Source organism: Pleurodeles waltl, chromosome 6 (assembly GCF_031143425.1).
Source record: "Pleurodeles waltl isolate 20211129_DDA chromosome 6, aPleWal1.hap1.20221129, whole genome shotgun sequence".
Classification (NCBI taxonomy): Eukaryota; Metazoa; Chordata; class Amphibia; order Caudata; family Salamandridae; genus Pleurodeles; species Pleurodeles waltl.
The window spans coordinates 117,311,381-117,328,596 of record NC_090445.1 but is presented as its reverse complement, the minus strand read 5'-3'; the positions used below and the strand labels follow the sequence as shown (position 1 = coordinate 117,328,596).

The following is a 17,216-nucleotide window of genomic DNA, read 5'->3' as shown; positions in this document are numbered from 1 at the left end:
TTCATGGCGTGCCACTGTCTTTCAAAGCAGCTCTTAAGCAAAGGATTCTGTTTTTTAGATACACATTCTTTAATTAGATTTTTCTTCCCACTATGTAAGACCATCAAACACTAATTCAGTTCCTTTTACTTTTTCTTCGAAAAAAAGACATACTATAATTTTAAACCCTTAAAATGGTATATAATGTACACCTAACGGATAAACAGTCAAAAAAATACAGTACTAGAAATAAAAATATATCCAAACTAAAACATTCTCACACACCACGAACATTATGCGATGAAAGACAGTGATTTACATAGGTGGCAACCAAATTACCCGACACGTTTTGGTTCCCTCTCCTTGGTCACGGGTCAAGTCAAAATATATATACCACAAGATAAGAATTACATAAAACAGACCCCTAGATTGCAACCAAGCTGCCCATACGTAGAAAGCAAGAGTTTGAAAAACAAGCTCTACTTTTGTCCTATAGCATAAAGCCTTAGCTTTGTGGATATTAATGTTATAGCACCTGAACAAGTATAGCAACGTTTGTGTTAGCAATCTAATTGTTGTTGAACAAAAAAAAAAAAAATCACCATATTTTCTAACCCTCCCATTCATAATCACAGCTTCTTTGAGCGCTTTCTTGGAGACCCTATTTTCTTGTTTAGTCGTGTACAACAAGTGGGTGAAGTGTAAACCTGACTTATCATGTACACTGCACCTCAGGGGAGCTCTCATCCTGATATAATTTAAATCCCATGTTAACCTACATAGAAATATATATGAGATAAAGTATCCCCTGCTATACATTTTTATGTCACTAAGGAATCCCTTTATAAGGTTATGGAACTCAAAGGTGGCTTGCAATATCCTTATCATAAACAACAGGGGTTAGTTTTTTTCCTTGTAACATTGATGATCACACCATCACCTGGCTAATGAGGCCTAACTAGAGTGAAACCGGTCTTGGATTGCTTGTGTTCCTGTTCAGGTAGGATCTGGCCTTGCACTCTGGGTTGGGCTGTTCCCATTAGAGCAGGGTCAAGACTGATTTCATGTCGCTGGGTCCAGACTGAGGTGGCATGGTGTGCAAAATAATGATGGATCGGGATGCGGCAATGAGTAACTACCAGTGGCTGAGGTTATTTCAGCTGAAGTCAATGTCCAACATAAGGGTCGTTCATAAAACAAGGTATACTTTTTTAGGCATCTATGATATGATGCACTGAATCAAATCATAAGAATTAATTGCAATCAAATGTTTAACCGTATTAAAGCAAATACACAAATCAGTTGATTTGGATTTTAAAATCAATTATTGGTAAAAATAAATAATGAAAAAATGAATAGAAAACAGGCATACAAGTATAAAGTTATTGCATTCACTTTATGTATGTTAAAGAACATCGTACACTATGTACAGAGAAAAGCAGTCAAACACATATGTTCAGTGTGTAGTTTGTCCATGTTGTTACAATAATCACGTGTGAAACACTTGTATGTCAAATCCACGCTAAAAAACAATCAGAAGAACATATGCATAAGTTGTAGCATTTGTTTTATTGGTAAGTAAATTACAGAAGAATAGTGGAACTGTGGCAGTGTTTCGGTCTAAATAGAGTTAAGTATGCAAGACAATCCTCAGAACTAATTGCATTTGTGAAATCTAAAGCTCCCGAAGATGTCTCATTCCCCGTGGGGTAAGAGAAATGGACCAGATTTGATTAGTTAACACGGATTAAATATGCCCAACAATGGCTGAGTCTTTAAGGTGAATTTTGACAGGCATCACTCTAGTATGGTGTGAAAGAACTCGCAGCAGTAGCCAGCTGTGACTCAGACACATCAGCCGCCCTTCCTTAAAGTTGGAGTAGCGAGATCCAGCAGTTAGTAAGATTCTTTATGTTTGCTGGGAAGTGAAGTACCTACAATTGTGTCATTTCTGCACCAGCTTAATTTGTAAAGTGTGCTTGTGTTTATTGTAGCCTCTGTTTTTTTTTGTCCACAGTGAAGATGCCCTCGACTTGTGTATCATGCCCAAAGATGAGGACATCTTACAGCTGGTAAGTGAGTGAGGGAAGCCCAGAGGGTGCTTTTCTAGTCTTGTCAGTCTCCACCCTCACGCGCTTTGGATCACTCCTGATCACCATCTACACACCTTCTATTCCACATGTCCTTGTGTAATGCCGACCATAAACTAAATCACATCAGGCACTCTTGATTGTGACATATAAGGAATCTCGGGCACAGAGTGAATCAAGGAACACTAAACTTGGTCAAGCTGAGAAGTCAGAAATGGAGCTAAGATAGTTAGTAATTTTAAAAGAAATTGTGACTGCACATTTATGCCACATAAGCTGCTGACGAATGGTCTTTAAAATGTAAAAGTTAACATGGCAGTGTCAAGGAGATTTCTGGAGGCACGTTAAAATAGGTGCTGAGCTCTGGCCTGCTGGTTCGTTAGCAGCTACTCTCTTGTGTATTTGAGGTTTCAGTTCTGTTGTGTAGGGCCAGCCCCCTATGCTGTCCCATTTCTGATTCCATAGTTCATCCCCCTACCTCCTCCACACGCAATCGCCTTCTGTATCAAGCCACTTCAATACTGAGTAATTCCCCCAATCATAGTGGGGAGCTCCCAGATCCTGCATATATACCACTGGCTGCCCCTTGATCACCCCCCTCGCTTGAGGCAGTCAAAGAGGAGAGAAGCAGGACCAGAAAGCTAATGTGGAGATGTCCTTAGAGCTAGCACTAGAAGAGGAAGTAGCTTTCATTTAGAAGTCCCTAAACTGGCCGCTGTATAAGCATTGGAACCTGTCTTGCTTACTAATGTGGTCTTAGTTTTGATCTTTACGATGTTGGGTGGTATTCCACACATGATTTCCATCCATCACTTTTTGTGAGCCACTCATTGGCCGTGGCCAGTAGGACGTCAACATGAACTAGCAGATTGTTGTCTGTAGGTCGGCCACTTGAATGATTGTGTCCCACACGTTGTGAACAGCAAGGGGTGCTGCCTGGATTAATTTTCCAGGTTCTACTCAGACTCTTTGATCCTTAGCATTTTTGCAATACAGTTCCAAGAAGCCATTTTTCCTGTCTGACTTTTTGATCATCATTCACTTATTTGAACAACTTGTTTTTTCTTGGCCACTGTAGATTTTTAGGCTGGCCTGATGATGTTCTTGCCACTGCAGTCTCCTCTGTATTTTACTTTTTTTCACATTGTCTTTACTTTTCTTTAACCTACCACCAAATCATCTGCTTATTATCTGCCAGCGACGGCCCATCCTTAAGGGCGGAGGGGCACCGCCCTCCCCCCACCTCTTTTTTCACACATGAAGAGTATTTGTCAGGCTGAGCAAAGGTCAGCCAGACAGACACTCTTTATGTTCAGGGCAGGCAGCCAGGTGCTGTATTTGCTCAGTTGCTTGGCTGCCAGAGCTGAAATTTGCCATGCTGAAGATATCACAGACCTGTGGGCGTGACCTCCATAGCCCGGCAAAGTGCTTGATGATAGTCCCCTCCTGACAAGGGGAGGGTCATTTATAGCCTCAGACCTGAGCTCTTCAGTTTTAAGCCCTGAAGTGCCCAGGGCTGAGTGTTTATCAGTGACGCTTGTCACAGAGTGGGGATAGGTTCTCACTGACACCATCCCACTGTCTGATGAGGTAGGGGTTGACTCCTCCTCTCATTCACTGACCCATAACAAGGTCAGCCAATGAGAGAAGGCAGCAGTCTCAATTGTCAGGAACCACTGAGGCTTCCCTCCCGTCACCTGAGATCACTGCTGCAGCCCAGTAAGCTTTATTTTTTTTAATGTTTGGTGCGTGTGTGCATGTTTGAATGGATGTGTATTTGTGAGTATGTGCTGTGAATTGGTGGAGGTGTGTGTGATTGATTTCTTTGCTGATTTTCTCATGGAGGTGTAATACCAAAATCAAGGTAGCAAGCTTTCTCCATCTGTACATCCAGGCTCTGGAACGACATGCCCATGTCCATCAGAATTGCCTATCCCTGTTCCAAGTTATGAAAATGCTGAAGACGCACCCCTGTAAAGGACACTACATCACAGTGTAGTAACACTTCACATCTGCTCTCAGACCACGCGGTCCCTTTGAATCACAGGCTGATTTTATCTTTGTCTTTGACCTTGTATAGCCTTCTGCAGACTTTCTGATTTGTTTGCACCAAAAAAATAAAACATACATAGAATGCTACCCCTCTACTAAAGTGTTATACAAAAAATACAAGGGTGTGAAAAAAGGGAACAAGAAAGGCGCTCAAGGACTGAGTGAGGCACAAAGTACAAATACAGTGCACTCACAGGGGAAACACCCAAACCCCTCTAGTTTACCCAGTAAACAAACATTTAAGAAAAACAAATGTGAGGCACTCGTTAACAAATAAATAACAAACATTCAAATAGGAGATAAGTATGAGAAATGAATACTATACTTATTCATAGAATTGATCTACATTGCTAAAAGTCCGAAAAATACATGAACAGCTCCTGAAATAGTTAATCAGTCCTTTTGATTCGTTCACGAAGTACTTTGGAATCCATATATTAATGAAACTTCTTCCGAAGAATACGTCAAATTCATATGATGAACCTCACAAAACTCCTCCCCGGTACATTGTTGATACAGTTCTTGTAAACACAGCCCACCATTGTTAAGGATCTTGAACAAACAGCCAGCCAACACGTGTTTCATCTAAGGAGACTTCCTCGGGCTGAAATTTCATCAAAACACAAGCTTGAAACAGACCATGTAATTTGTGTCAAAACCATGTCACCACACTGAATAAGGAACCAAAAGGAAAGAAACTGGACGCTAAAAATGGAGAACCTCAATAAAGTAAAATATTCAGAAATAACAAACCTAAAGTTATTGCTGTGCAAATTAGTAGTAAATTGTGATGACAATCATTCACACCCAAGAAAAGTACACCTAGTGGGTCTCTAATATTTACATGCGTGGTAAAAAAATACCTGTGCTTTAGTGTAATTTCATAGACCACTGTCAGCCAATACTTGATAGAGTATTAGAAGATTAAGCTTATGGTCCAAATAAAGAACGACGTTGCCTGTATAGGCACGCTCTTTGTACCGGTAACCACTGAGATCAAGCGTCAATGACAACTATCGTACACAAACACAAGAAAAAAAGCCAAATATATCGATGACCTTGCAGTTAAACTGCCCGACTTTTACAGAGGTTCTCCATTTTTAGCATCCAGTTTCTTTCCTTTTGATTCCTTATTCGCAGTGTGGTGACATGGTTTTGACACAAATTACATGGTATTGTCTGTTTCAAGCTTGTGTTTTGATGAAATTTCAGCCCCAAGGAAGTTGTGGGGGTTATTCCCCTTAAACGAAACATGTGTTGGCTGGCTGTTTGTTCAAGATCCTTATGGTGGGCTGTGTTTACAAGAACTGTATCAACAATGTACCGGGGAGTTTTGTGAGGTTCATCATATGAATTTGACGTATTATTCGGAAGAAGTTTCATCAATATATGGATTCCAAAGTACTTTGTGAATAAATGAAAAGGACTGGTTAACTATTTCAGGAGCTGTTCATGTATTTTTCTGACTTTTAGCAATATAGATCAATTCTATGAATAAGTATAGTATTCATTTCTCATACTTATCTCCTATTTGAATGTTTGTTATTTATTTGTTAACGAGTGCCATACATTTGTTTTTCCCTCTACTAAAGTGTTTCTTTGCCTCATTAGCAGTATAAAGTACTATAATAATGGAGGCACATTTCAGTGGTCTGCTGTATGGCTAGCAAACCCAAGATCAGCTGCTATAGCCTTCATGTGCTGCCTGCTCGGGCATCCCTGTTGGTCCTCTTTTTCAATTCTCTTCCACAGTGAGTGTAGGTTTTATGTGTACCTACCTACTATTTATTTTACTGATGGAGTTTTGTATAGTGCTAAACATGCCCTCTTGCTGTTACTTTACAACACTAGAGTCCTCTACAATCCCATAATAATGTGTCACGTTCAGATATCGCCTGCTTTTTGAGATATTTATTATTTAAATACAAATACTGAGAGTTTTGCCTGAAGTGAATTGTCCGGCACACAAGGGAGGATTGAGGTGCATTGGCAGAGAAGTATGTGGGCTCCAGTGTTAAAAAAGATAGAAGGTGATTGCGTTTGTCGTGGTACTAGAATATATAGGGATAGACCATCTCAGGGTATGCATTGGCAGAGCTCTGTGTGGGAACCAGTGCTGGACTTGTTTTGGGGGGTCCCTACAAGTCACTTGGTCTACGTGAGGACTGTGATGCATTAGCTGAGTTGTGAGTGGATCCCAGCAGTGAATTGCAGAAGATTAAGTGGGATACGTTGTTTGTGGCAGCCAGGTATATATAAGAGGAGGTTGTGCAGGATACGTTTGGGATGCATTGACAGAGCTCTGTGTAGAATCCAGTTGTGGGTGTGTTAGTGTGTTCTGGGGCATTATCGATGTTCAGAACTGTCTGAAAGTTGCAGTATAGGAACACTAGGGGGAACTGCAGATCAAGAGTTAGGTGCATCTTCAGATTGCGCATTGGTCCCGGAACTAATTGCATTGGACATGCTGCGAATCAAGACAGAGTTACACATTCTCTTTCAGATCTCTGTGTGATCTCCTGTGGTGGTCTTGCAGGAGGTGCTGCAAGTCACAGGTGCAGTGTCAAAGCTTGCTACAACTCCAAGCATTCGAACAGCATAATATGCTGCACGTCAGGACTCCGGAGAAGTTTCAAAGCTTTGTGTGACTAAGGGTCAGTGCTTGATATAAGCCGATGGTTGCCCGTGGGTGCCACCGACACTTATTTTCCGCATCAGATAATTAGCGAGTGCAAGAGAGGGAAAAACACAAAGATCTGAAAGACGAAGGAAGAAAAAAAACGGCAGAACTGCCACAAAGGGAGAAAGCAGGAGTCTGCAAGATCAAGAAAAAAGGGCAGAGAATGGTAGTAGATTAAAGACTGCCAGCCATGGACATTTAACTGCGCCTGCCGTCGGCTTCTGAGCAGAGCTTTTAACACTGTCACTCCTTCACAATCCAAGCACTTGCTCCTGGTACCAGCCCAAAAGGGGAGCTTCAAATTATGACTGAGGTGCATTGTCAGATCTGACCAGGAAGTGCTGAAAATCACTACTGAGGTGCATTGTCAAAGTTGTGTGTGACACCCACTATTAGTCGAGCAGGAGGTGGCAAGGCTGCAGTGCTATATCAAAGCAGGGCGTCAGTCCCAGCAGTACACTAGCAGTAGGCGGTACAAGTCGATAATGAGGTGCATTGTTAAAGCAGTGTGTGAGTACAAGAACAGCTGTCAGTTAGGACTGAGGTGCATTGTCAAAACTCTGTGTGGCTCCCAGTACTAAAAGAGGAGAGAGTGCTTCAAGTGAGAGGTGATGTGTAGTGTCAAAGCTGTTGCTGCAAGTCAGGACTGAGGTGCATTGACAGAGCTATGGGCCTCATTTAGAGTTTAGAGGGTTGTACTCTATTCCGCCAAGCTCAGATGTCAAAATGGAGGGATTTGTGGGGTACCACGTCTCTGTACTTTTCTCATTAAATCAAACAGTTCCCCTATTTTTGCTTTTAAAAAAACAACTGTCTCAGGACAATATTAATTGTGGCAGGTGAAATCCCTCCACTGAAATGGATGGGAGGGAGTTGTCCATGCTGTGATGCCAAGGGAGGGGCTGAGAGCTAAAACAAGCCTCCTTGACAGGGTACCTGCTGTCTGAAGGAAATTAAATGTGTGCAATTGGGTACTCTGCAAATGTAAAGGCTGCCTGGACATGAAGTTTTAATCTTCTTGAGAGGTATTGTAAGGGTTTTACCAGCTGAGTTGCGGTGTGCCTGCCTTAAATAGGCACTTATATAAATGTTTCAACTACGTAGAAGCCTATCTCATACTCGTAACACCAAAAATACACATCACTCTTCCCTGCTCCACTGACTAGGATTCAATTCTGTAGCTCTTTGGTTACACACACAGACATCTGCCATGATTACATTAATCAATAGTGGTTTATAACACAGTGCATTTCCCAGTCCATGGTCAGACTGAATTGCAAAATAGGCACAGCCACCAGAATAAAAGTGGCCCCCATACCGAATCAGATAGCTAAAAATAAAGGGTCCCACATTTGCAAAGCAGGGGAGTTTTAAACTTGCGAAGACAAGCAGTGGCGTAACTAAACTGGAGGGAGACTCCCTGCAAAGGACATGGATGGGGCCTGCCTCCGTACACACTCAGGCCAGGTGTTGTGCTGAGGGGGGGTCCCCTGGAGCTTGGGGGCTCCCCACATCCCAGGGGCTGCAGGGGCCTTTGTTATGCTAATGAAGACAAGCTGTATATGTGGTTTGTAAAATATGGGTGAATGCATGCATATGTGCTTGCTGGAGGCAATGTTTGTTGTAGTATCAGAGAAAAGTGCTCACCAGACCATAAAACAGGCCAACAAACAGCCAAAAAATCAAGCCTGCACACTGACCTGTCAGACCCGCCCTTTGGGCACTGCCAGATTGCTCTATAGAGCAGTCCGACAATGCTTCCCACTGATTAGTTCAACTTGCAATTACTTTTCCATTAGGGGTGTGTTATTTTATGTGCAGTTACCACCTGAAGGTGAAAAGCAACACAATAGATGCAGAATATTTTATTCTTGTTATCCGTGCCTTTGACCCTGCCCCCAAGCTCACTGACCTTACCGCATTGCACTCAGTATTACAGTTCCCATACTTTTGTGATGCATTTTGACCACTTTGCTGTGAGTAGTTTGAGGTGTAGTGGCACCGGTGCTGAGGAGCATGAGGGACTAGAAGTGGGTCAGCCACTGAAAGCTCGAGCCAGGCTCAAGTCTGAAGCCTGGCTCTGGCTCAGCTCGAGGTCCTGTTGGAACTTTGAGCTCATGGTGAACTGAGCTTTCATTGAGAGTTCTGTCTGCCTATGTCATTGTACCCTGGGTGTGGCCTTACTGCCAGAGTTGTAACTGGGGAGCCAGGTTCGAATCTCGCCATCGGCCCAGTAATTCTGCACAAATCACTTACTTAATTTCCTGGTGCCTACAAACAATGAACACTGACTAAGTTGAGTTTGTGTTATAAAAAACTGCAGAAACAGGTAATATCAAAGCCTTAACATTAGGAAAGACAACTAGACACCATTTTAGTGGCTGATTTGTAGAAAGTGAAAACAGAAAGCCTGGATAAATTGTGGCTTAAACTGTGTCATCTTAGACAAATATTTTATTTCACCAAAACACATTTTCTTTATTATTCTGCATGAAAGCATTTTCAACCATATGAGTTCAGAATACCAGTTACTAAAAAAACCTCTGATGTTCTACTTCATACACTGTAATATTGCTCAATAACCGTCTGGGCTACATAAATGATTTACAATACAACCGCCCTGCTGCTTAGTTCGCTTATGGTTCATGTTTAAAAACTATCACTTTTAATAAGTGCCCCTCAGTGCAGTGCTATAATGTGACTTCTTGTCAAAGCTTTCACATGTTAGAGATATACACTTTTTTGAATTTTGAAGAGACTTTATAATAGTTTGCTTGATTATTTGATTCTTTATTTAGGTACCAAACATTTTCAAAGTTCAGCTTGTGCATGGGCTCTAATAGCCGAGCCAGGCCTTTGGCTCCGCTCTCCCTGTTAATTTGTTGACTCGCCTACCTCAATGAGGGACATTCTGCACCACATATATGGCTACGTTTTATTACCAAACGGTGGGCAGCGAGTATGTTTTCCTTGTTCCCTTTAGAGCCCAATGCATCCTTGACTCGCCACTAAATATGGAGTTTGCGATTTTTTTTATTAATCGATCAAACACTTTTGGAGGTCCATTCCTACCCCCTTCCCCAGATCTCGGTGGGCCGGTACAACAATACTGAGCGCCGCCCCGGTACCGTCGGTCGCTCTATTCCCGGCGGCGGTGCCAGGAATGCGCAGGCCCAGGGCGGCGCGGGGGCGGCTGGCCCGCGGCCAGGGCTCGCAGCCCTCGGTGGGCTTCTCTTGCCCAAAGGAGCGGCACATTCCTGTGGTTCCCGCGGCAGCCAATGGGAGCGCCGCCTGCGCGTGACGTCACAGAGCCTGCCTGACAGCCTGTTCCAGACCCCCTTCTCTGCCGCACTGGGTGCCCGCTGTCCAGGCCGCCCCTCAGGAGAGGGCCTGGAAACTTGGCCCGGGGACACTGTGAGTGCACGAGACCGGCTCTAGGTGCTCGAAGAGGTGTCAGAGGATCCCTTTCATCACTGGCCGGGCACCCACTTCTGTCTTCGGCGGCAGGACCCATTAGAGCTCCCTTGAGACAAGAATTGATCTGGGGCCCGCGCTGGCCTTCTAAGGGCCCCATGTGAGGCGCAGCCAGTCGTGTGTTCGCAAAAAGCAATTCAGGCATGCCTTCACCCGGAGAAAGAGGTACTGAACGTCGGCTGTATAACTAGCAGGGCAGTGTTCTTATAGCAGGCCTTGCAGTCACAGACGGGGGCAGACTAGGGACGTGGGCAGGGGCCCAATGCAGGGCTTAGATTCGCAGAAGGGGTCTGACCGAGGCTCCGGAGAAGGGTCAGTATATTCACAGACAGGGACAGGCCAGGGCTTTGTATAGGGAACTCCTTGTAGGGCTCAGATCCACAAGCAGGTACAGATGAGGCTGTGGTGAGGGGGCAGTATCAGGGCTTGAAGTCACAGACATGGACAGAGTAGGGCTGTGGATTGGGGCCTATTGCAGGGCTTAGATCCACAGAAGGGGTCTGACAGGCTTCGGAGAAGGGTCAGTATCACGGCTTGGATGGACAGGCAGGGGCTGTGGAGAAGGGCTCAGATCCACAAGCAGGGACAGGCTAGGGCTGTGGAGAGGGATCTGTATCAGGGCTTAGATTCACAGCCAGACAGGCTGGGGCTGTGGAGAGGGATCTGTATCAGGGCTTAGATTCACAGCCAGACAGGCTGGGGCTGTGGAGAGGGATCTGTATCAGGACTTATATTCACAGACAGACAGAGACAGGCTGGGGCTGTGGAAGGGGATCTGTATCAGGACTTAGATTCACAGCCAGACAGGCTGGGGCTGTGGAGAGGGATCTGTATCAGGACTTAGATTCACAGACAGACAGAGACAGGCTGGGGCTGTGGAGAGGGATCTGTATCAGGGCTTAGATTCACAGACAGAGACATGCTGGGGCTGTGGAAGGGGATCTGTATTAGGGCTTAGATTCACAGCCAGACAGGCTGGGGCTGTGGAGAGGGATCTGTATCAGGACTTAGATTCACAGACAGACAGAGACAGGCTGGGGCTGTGGAGAGGGATCTGTATCAGGGCTTAGATTCACAGACAGAGACAGGCTGGGCTGTGGAGAGGGATCTGTATCAGGGCTTAGATTCACAGACAGAGACAGGCTGGGGCTGTGGAGAGGGATCTGTATCAGGGCTTAGATTCACAGACGGGGGCAGCCTGGATTGTAGCGAGGGGTCAGTATCGGGGCTTGTATTCACAGACTGCGACAGGGGTTCTTATAGCAGGGCTTGTATTCGCAGACAAGGGTAGACTGGGGATGGGGTCCGCGAAGAGGGGGTCTGTGAAAAACGGCTTGGATTCACAGGTAGGGGCTGTGGAGAGGAGCTCATTGTAGGGCTCAGATCAATAAGGAGGGACAAACTAAGGCTTCAGAGAGGGGCAGTATCAGAGCTTGGATTCACAGACAGGGACAAGCTAGGGTTGCAGAGAGGGGGTCTGTGGAAAGGGGTCTGCAACAGGGCTTGGATTCACAGACAGGGACAGGCTGGGGCTGTGGAGAAGTGTCCTCGTAGTCGGGCTTGCATTCAGAGACAGGGCCAGACAGGGGCTATACAAAACCGTTCTTGTCTCAAACAGACAGTTGGGGGCTGGGGGAGTTATTCTTGAAACGGGAATGTTCTTATAGCAGGGCTCACGTCCGGCGAGAGGGGCAGGATGAGGCTGTGGAAAAGGCGTCTTATATTTTAAATATTACAGCAGGGCGTGTATTCTCAGACAGAGGATGGCTGAGGCTGTTGAGACACGTTAAGAGGGCAAATATCCTTCAACAGGGACAGGCTGCAACTGGGACTAGTGGTCTACTATTGGGAATGACCTTATAACAAGTCTTACATTTCCAGAGAGGGACAAGCCGGGGTCTCCTAGGTGTTAAATGTTTTCATGCCCGACCTTACATTCACAGAAAAAGAGTTTGCACTGAGTTTGAAGATCTGTGGATACGTGTTATTACACTAGTGTGTATATCTACGACAAAGACAGGCCTATGCTAAGATGTGTTCCTCTACTGGGAATGTTCTCAGACCGGGACAGGCTGTGTAGAGCTGCAGCCAGATTCGGAATGTTCTCACAGCAGGGCTTGCATCCACAGACAAGTACAGGCTGTGACTTTACAGATGTGGTCTCATGACAAGAAAGGTTTACTTCCAGCCAGAGGAATAGGTTGTGAATGTTCTTGTAGCAGGGCTTATATCTCCGGACATGGTCAGGCGAAGGCTGTTGAGAGATGCTTCTATATTAGCAATATTATAAGATGGGCGTACTTTTATTGAGAGAAACAGACCTGGGCTGTGGGAGATGTCCTTGTGTGGCTAATAACACATTAACAGGAATGCTCTTCTAGGGGATCCTCATCAAGAGTCATAAGCACTGAATATTCCCGCCCATGCGCGGGGACCCTGGAGCACATACAACACACACACACACATATATATATATATATATATATATATATATATATATATATATATAATATAAGGTAGCTATAACATTTTACCTAGAATTTTAACCCATCTATACATATACATTTGTCTACATAACTATGCAGCCTATGTTAAAATGTTAAAGGGAAGGAACTTTGGGAAGGAAACTAGGATGGGCCCTCATCACTACCCTGTTATCATGGAACACTGTGTAAGACCCTTTGGCACAGAGAGCTTGAATTTCGCTAACTCTAAGTGCCGAAGTGATTGCAACAAGAAAGGCTGTCTTCTATGTAAGATATTGTAGAGAAGCTTTATGTATAGGTTCAAAAGGTGGACCCATGAGTTTTGAAAGTACCACATTCTGCTCCCAAGGAGGAGAAGGGGAAGGAATAGGAGGAAAAACCTTTCGTAAGCCGTTTAGAAAAACTTTAACCCTAGGCATTTGAAAGAATGATGTCTGAGAAGGTGATTTTCGATAAGCAGTTATAGCTCCAAGATGTACCTTAATCAATGAAAACTGCAAACCTGATTTTGCTAGGTGAAGGAGGTAGGGTAATATGACATCCTACTGACCCAGAATTGGATGGAAGTCATTCTGGATACACCACATATAAAATATTTTCCATTTAAATGAATAGGAACGCCTTGTCAATGGTCTTTTTGACTCCTTGAGAATGTTCATGCGTTCCTGCGAAAGACCTAGATGACCATATTGCAGAAATTCAGGAGCCATGCTGTCAAGGGAAGGTTGGGGTGGAATATCTTTCCTCAAGCTTGTGAAGGTGATCCATTCTGCATGGCAGGCTCCTGGGTGGCCTTTCCCCTAGATGTAGAAGGTCCATGTATCAACATTGGTGGGGCCATTCTGGGGTTATCAGGATCATTCTGATCTTGACTCTGTAGAATTTGTTGCTGACTGTCAGGAATGGGTGCAAAAGCATACAAAAATGTCCCTGACCAGTCTATCAATAGGGCTTTTCCCTTTGTGCCTGGTCAGTAAAACCTGGATGCAAAGTCTCAACATTTTTATTGTTTTCGTCGGCAAACAGGTCTATTTGAAGATACCCCCAGTCTTGAAAGATGTTTTGCACGATGTTGTCTTGAATAACCCAGCCGTGCGAGTCGGTGAAGCTTTGACTGAGTTAGTCCGCTTGGGTATTCTGGACTTCTGGGAAGCGGATCGCTGTGATTGACAACCTTTTCCCTAAGAGCCAGTTCCAGATGGTATGTGCTTCCCAAAATAGGGGGTGAGATTGAGTGGTCCCTTGCTTGTTCACATAGTACATTGTGGTCGTGTTGTCGGTTTGTACCAGGAGAGAGCTGTCTTGTATGGATGGGTAAAAAGACTTCAAGGCTAGATGGACTGCACTCAGCTCTAGCAAGTTGATGTGATATTGCTCTTCTTTTTCCGACCATAAACCCTGAGTTTAGAGGGAGCCCATGTGAGCCCCCCAACCTGGAAGAAATGCATCTGTTACAAGAATTTGAGTCGGAATGTCCTGATGTAAAGGGACACCTGTTAGCAGATGATGTGGATGTGTCCACCATAGTAGTGAGTTCCTTGCTGCTGGTGACAGAGTTAATCTGTCATCTCATTTGTCTGCAAATTGACTCCATTGATCCTCCAGATTTTCTTGGAGTGGTCTCTTATGTAATCTGGCATTTGGAACAGTGAAAATGCAGGAGGCCATGGAACCCAGAAGTGAGGCTACTTGTCTGGCAGACGGATGCAAAGTCTGAAGGTGCTCGTGACACTTCTGTGCTTTTAATGATAGTCTCCCCTCCAAAGGATACACTTCTGTGAGGTTTGTATCCGGGAATGCTCCTAAGTAATGTAGCTTTCGGGTTGGAGTCTGTTTGGACTTGTCTAGATTGACCTGAAGACCGAGATATTGGGGGGTTTTCAAACAGATCTGGTAATTTTGCATTGTCTGAGTTGGGGAGGACCTTTTCACTAGCCAGTCATCAAGCTACGGATAATTGAAGATGGTTTTTCTCTGCAGGTGTGCTGCCACTACCGCTATGCACTAGGAATACGTGCGAGGAGCCGACTTCAGATCAAACTGTAGTACTTTGTCCTGGTAGTGTTTGGATCCAACTGTGAATTGCAGGAATTTCTGGTGCCTCTTTGCTACTGGGATGTGGAAGTAGGCATCCTGCAGATCTATGGAACACATCCACTCCTCCGGATGGAGCTGGGAGTTAGTCTGATGGAGGGCAAGCATTCTGAATTTTTCTTGCAAATGTGTTTGTTGAGAAGTCTTAGGTTAAGTCTTTGTTTGGACCTTTTTACCCTCAAATGGAAGTAACAGGAGTACACCCTTCAACCCCTTTGAGAGGGTGGAACTTCTTCAATAGCTCATTTTGTAAAAGCAGTTGTTGATGTAGAGCTGTTTTAGAGGGTGGGATCGATGGGAGAGGAGAGCTGAAGCGTAGTGCATACCCATTTTCTACAATACTTAGGACCCAGCTATATTTAGTTATTGAACGCCACTCGTCTAGATGATTGCTGATACTTCCCCTACCGAAGTGGTTGTCAGAACTGGGGGAAGCAACGTTTCATTGTTTGCCTGGAGTTTTGGACTCAGGTGGAAGTTGTCTGCAAGCTCCTCGGTCCTTTGTTGGTTTACGGTACTGATGTTGGGGTTTCCCTTGTCGTTGTTGCTGTCTTGTGGCCCAGTGAGGGGTCTGATGGTAGGGGCGCGTGTCATGAGGTCTGTACCTTCTACAGAAGTCTTTACTTTTGTCCAGACCTATGGCCTTGAGCATACCTAGCTCCGTTTTCATATTGGCCTTCTCATCATCTTTATGAAAACCAAATAAAAAATTGCCTGTGAACAGCAGGTTTATGATCAGGTATTGTGCCTTAGGTTTGAGACCTGTCAGGCAAAGCCAAGATGATCATCTGGCACATATTCCATGGGCATATCCGTGAGCTGCTAAGTCTGAGCCATCCGCAGCTGCGCTAATTATTTGATTTGCCACCAGGCCTCCCTCCTGCAGGATCTTTTGAAAATCCTGTCTATCCTCTCTGGGTAGTTTCTCAGTGAATCTAGGTAGTGAATCCCAGAGAGACCTGTCATATCTACCCAAGAGTGCAGAAGCGCTGGATAACTTCATAAAGAAGGCTAGTGTGCCGCACATTTTTCTCCCCAAAGAGTCAATATGTTTACTTTTCTTATCTGGGGGTACAGATGATGCTGAAGCAATAGAATGTGTCTTCCTAGCGGCTGCTAAGATAACTGAGTTCGGTGGAGGGTCGGCTCTTAAGAATAAAGGGTCCTGATCTGGACTCTTGTATTTCTTTGGGATTCTTGGTGGAGCCACGTGTAAGGATGCTAGAGTGAGGAAAATGTCCATCACTTGTTGTAGGAGGCCTGAAACCACAGGGAGGAGCTGTCTTGAAGAGGACCAATGGTGTAGAGTTTCAAAATTTACAGACAGCGATGTCGTGGGAGCAAGGATATCGATATTTAATTTATGAGCGCCTCTAACCAATACTTCATTAAAGGTGTTGATATCATCCACCGGGGATACTGTCACCAGGGGAGTGTCCATAGAGTAGGCAAGTAATCTTGTATGGATGATGTTGTTGCAGAGGACCAGGAAGGAAATCTGCACTTTGGATGACGTAACCTAGGGCAATGAGATCTCCTGGTAGGAGAATGTGATCTTGCTGTAGATCTATGTTGTGATCTACTCCTTGTTTGTGAATGGGAGTATCAGTCATTCTAGGTACCCTGGAGCGTCTCAGAGACACAGGTGTTGTCATACGCACAGGCACCTCCGTCTGAGGTGTTGGTGGCAGTGTCCTTGGGGGAGACCGTGTAGAAGAATAAACTCACAAACACTGTGAGTCTGGACTCTGTGGAGTCTGACCCCGTCAGAGGCTCTCCAGCCATCTTGGTGATAGATTGACAGGAGACAATTGTCTCCTTGTAGAGCCATGCAAAGAAGTTCCTAGTGCTGCAGCTGAAGGTCTGCATTCTTTGGTTTTGGCTGTAGGTGTATCTTGTCTACAAGTGGCTTGAGGTCTTGATGTCGACAGAGGCCTCTTAGGCGGGGGAGTCTTCACCAGTGAGTGGTGCTTGGACGTCGTATGACATTGTTTTGCCGTCGATGGAGAGCGTGACAGTCTATGTCTTGAAGTCGAGAGGTGTTTTGACGTCGTTTGAGACAGACTAGGATAAGTGTGTCTCAGTGTCAAACACCGTATGGTTGCCGTCGACGGGGACACAGATGTTGTTTTGATGTCGACGACAGATAGGGTGATGTTGACGACGTAGTCCTCTTCTTAAGGTGTCTTGACATCAATGGGCTATGATGTACCCTCTTCCAGACAGTCCCAGTTGTCAGAGGACTGTCGGTGTCCTGATGCTTTTCTTAATTTTAAATACATGTCCCGGTTTTTCGAACGAGGGTCAAGTCTTCTTCCAAAGCAGGGCTGTAACATGCACTCCTTTCGCCAGGCGCCTTTA

At 44.9% G+C, this 17,216-nt stretch overlaps 1 protein-coding gene across 4 annotated transcripts in view; it reads left to right on the top strand.

The window, feature by feature from the left end:
* The window catches only part of ARHGAP23 (Rho GTPase activating protein 23), a 448,503-nt gene that overhangs the window by 308,822 nt on the left and 122,465 nt on the right, over positions 1 to 17,216 (top strand). For all 4 annotated transcript variants that reach the window (XM_069237494.1, XM_069237493.1, XM_069237492.1 and 1 more), the window contains exon 6: positions 1,997 to 2,051. In XM_069237494.1, the coding sequence (XP_069093595.1) occupies positions 1,997 to 2,051 (55 nt within the window). The remainder of the gene's footprint in view (positions 1 to 1,996; positions 2,052 to 17,216) is intronic.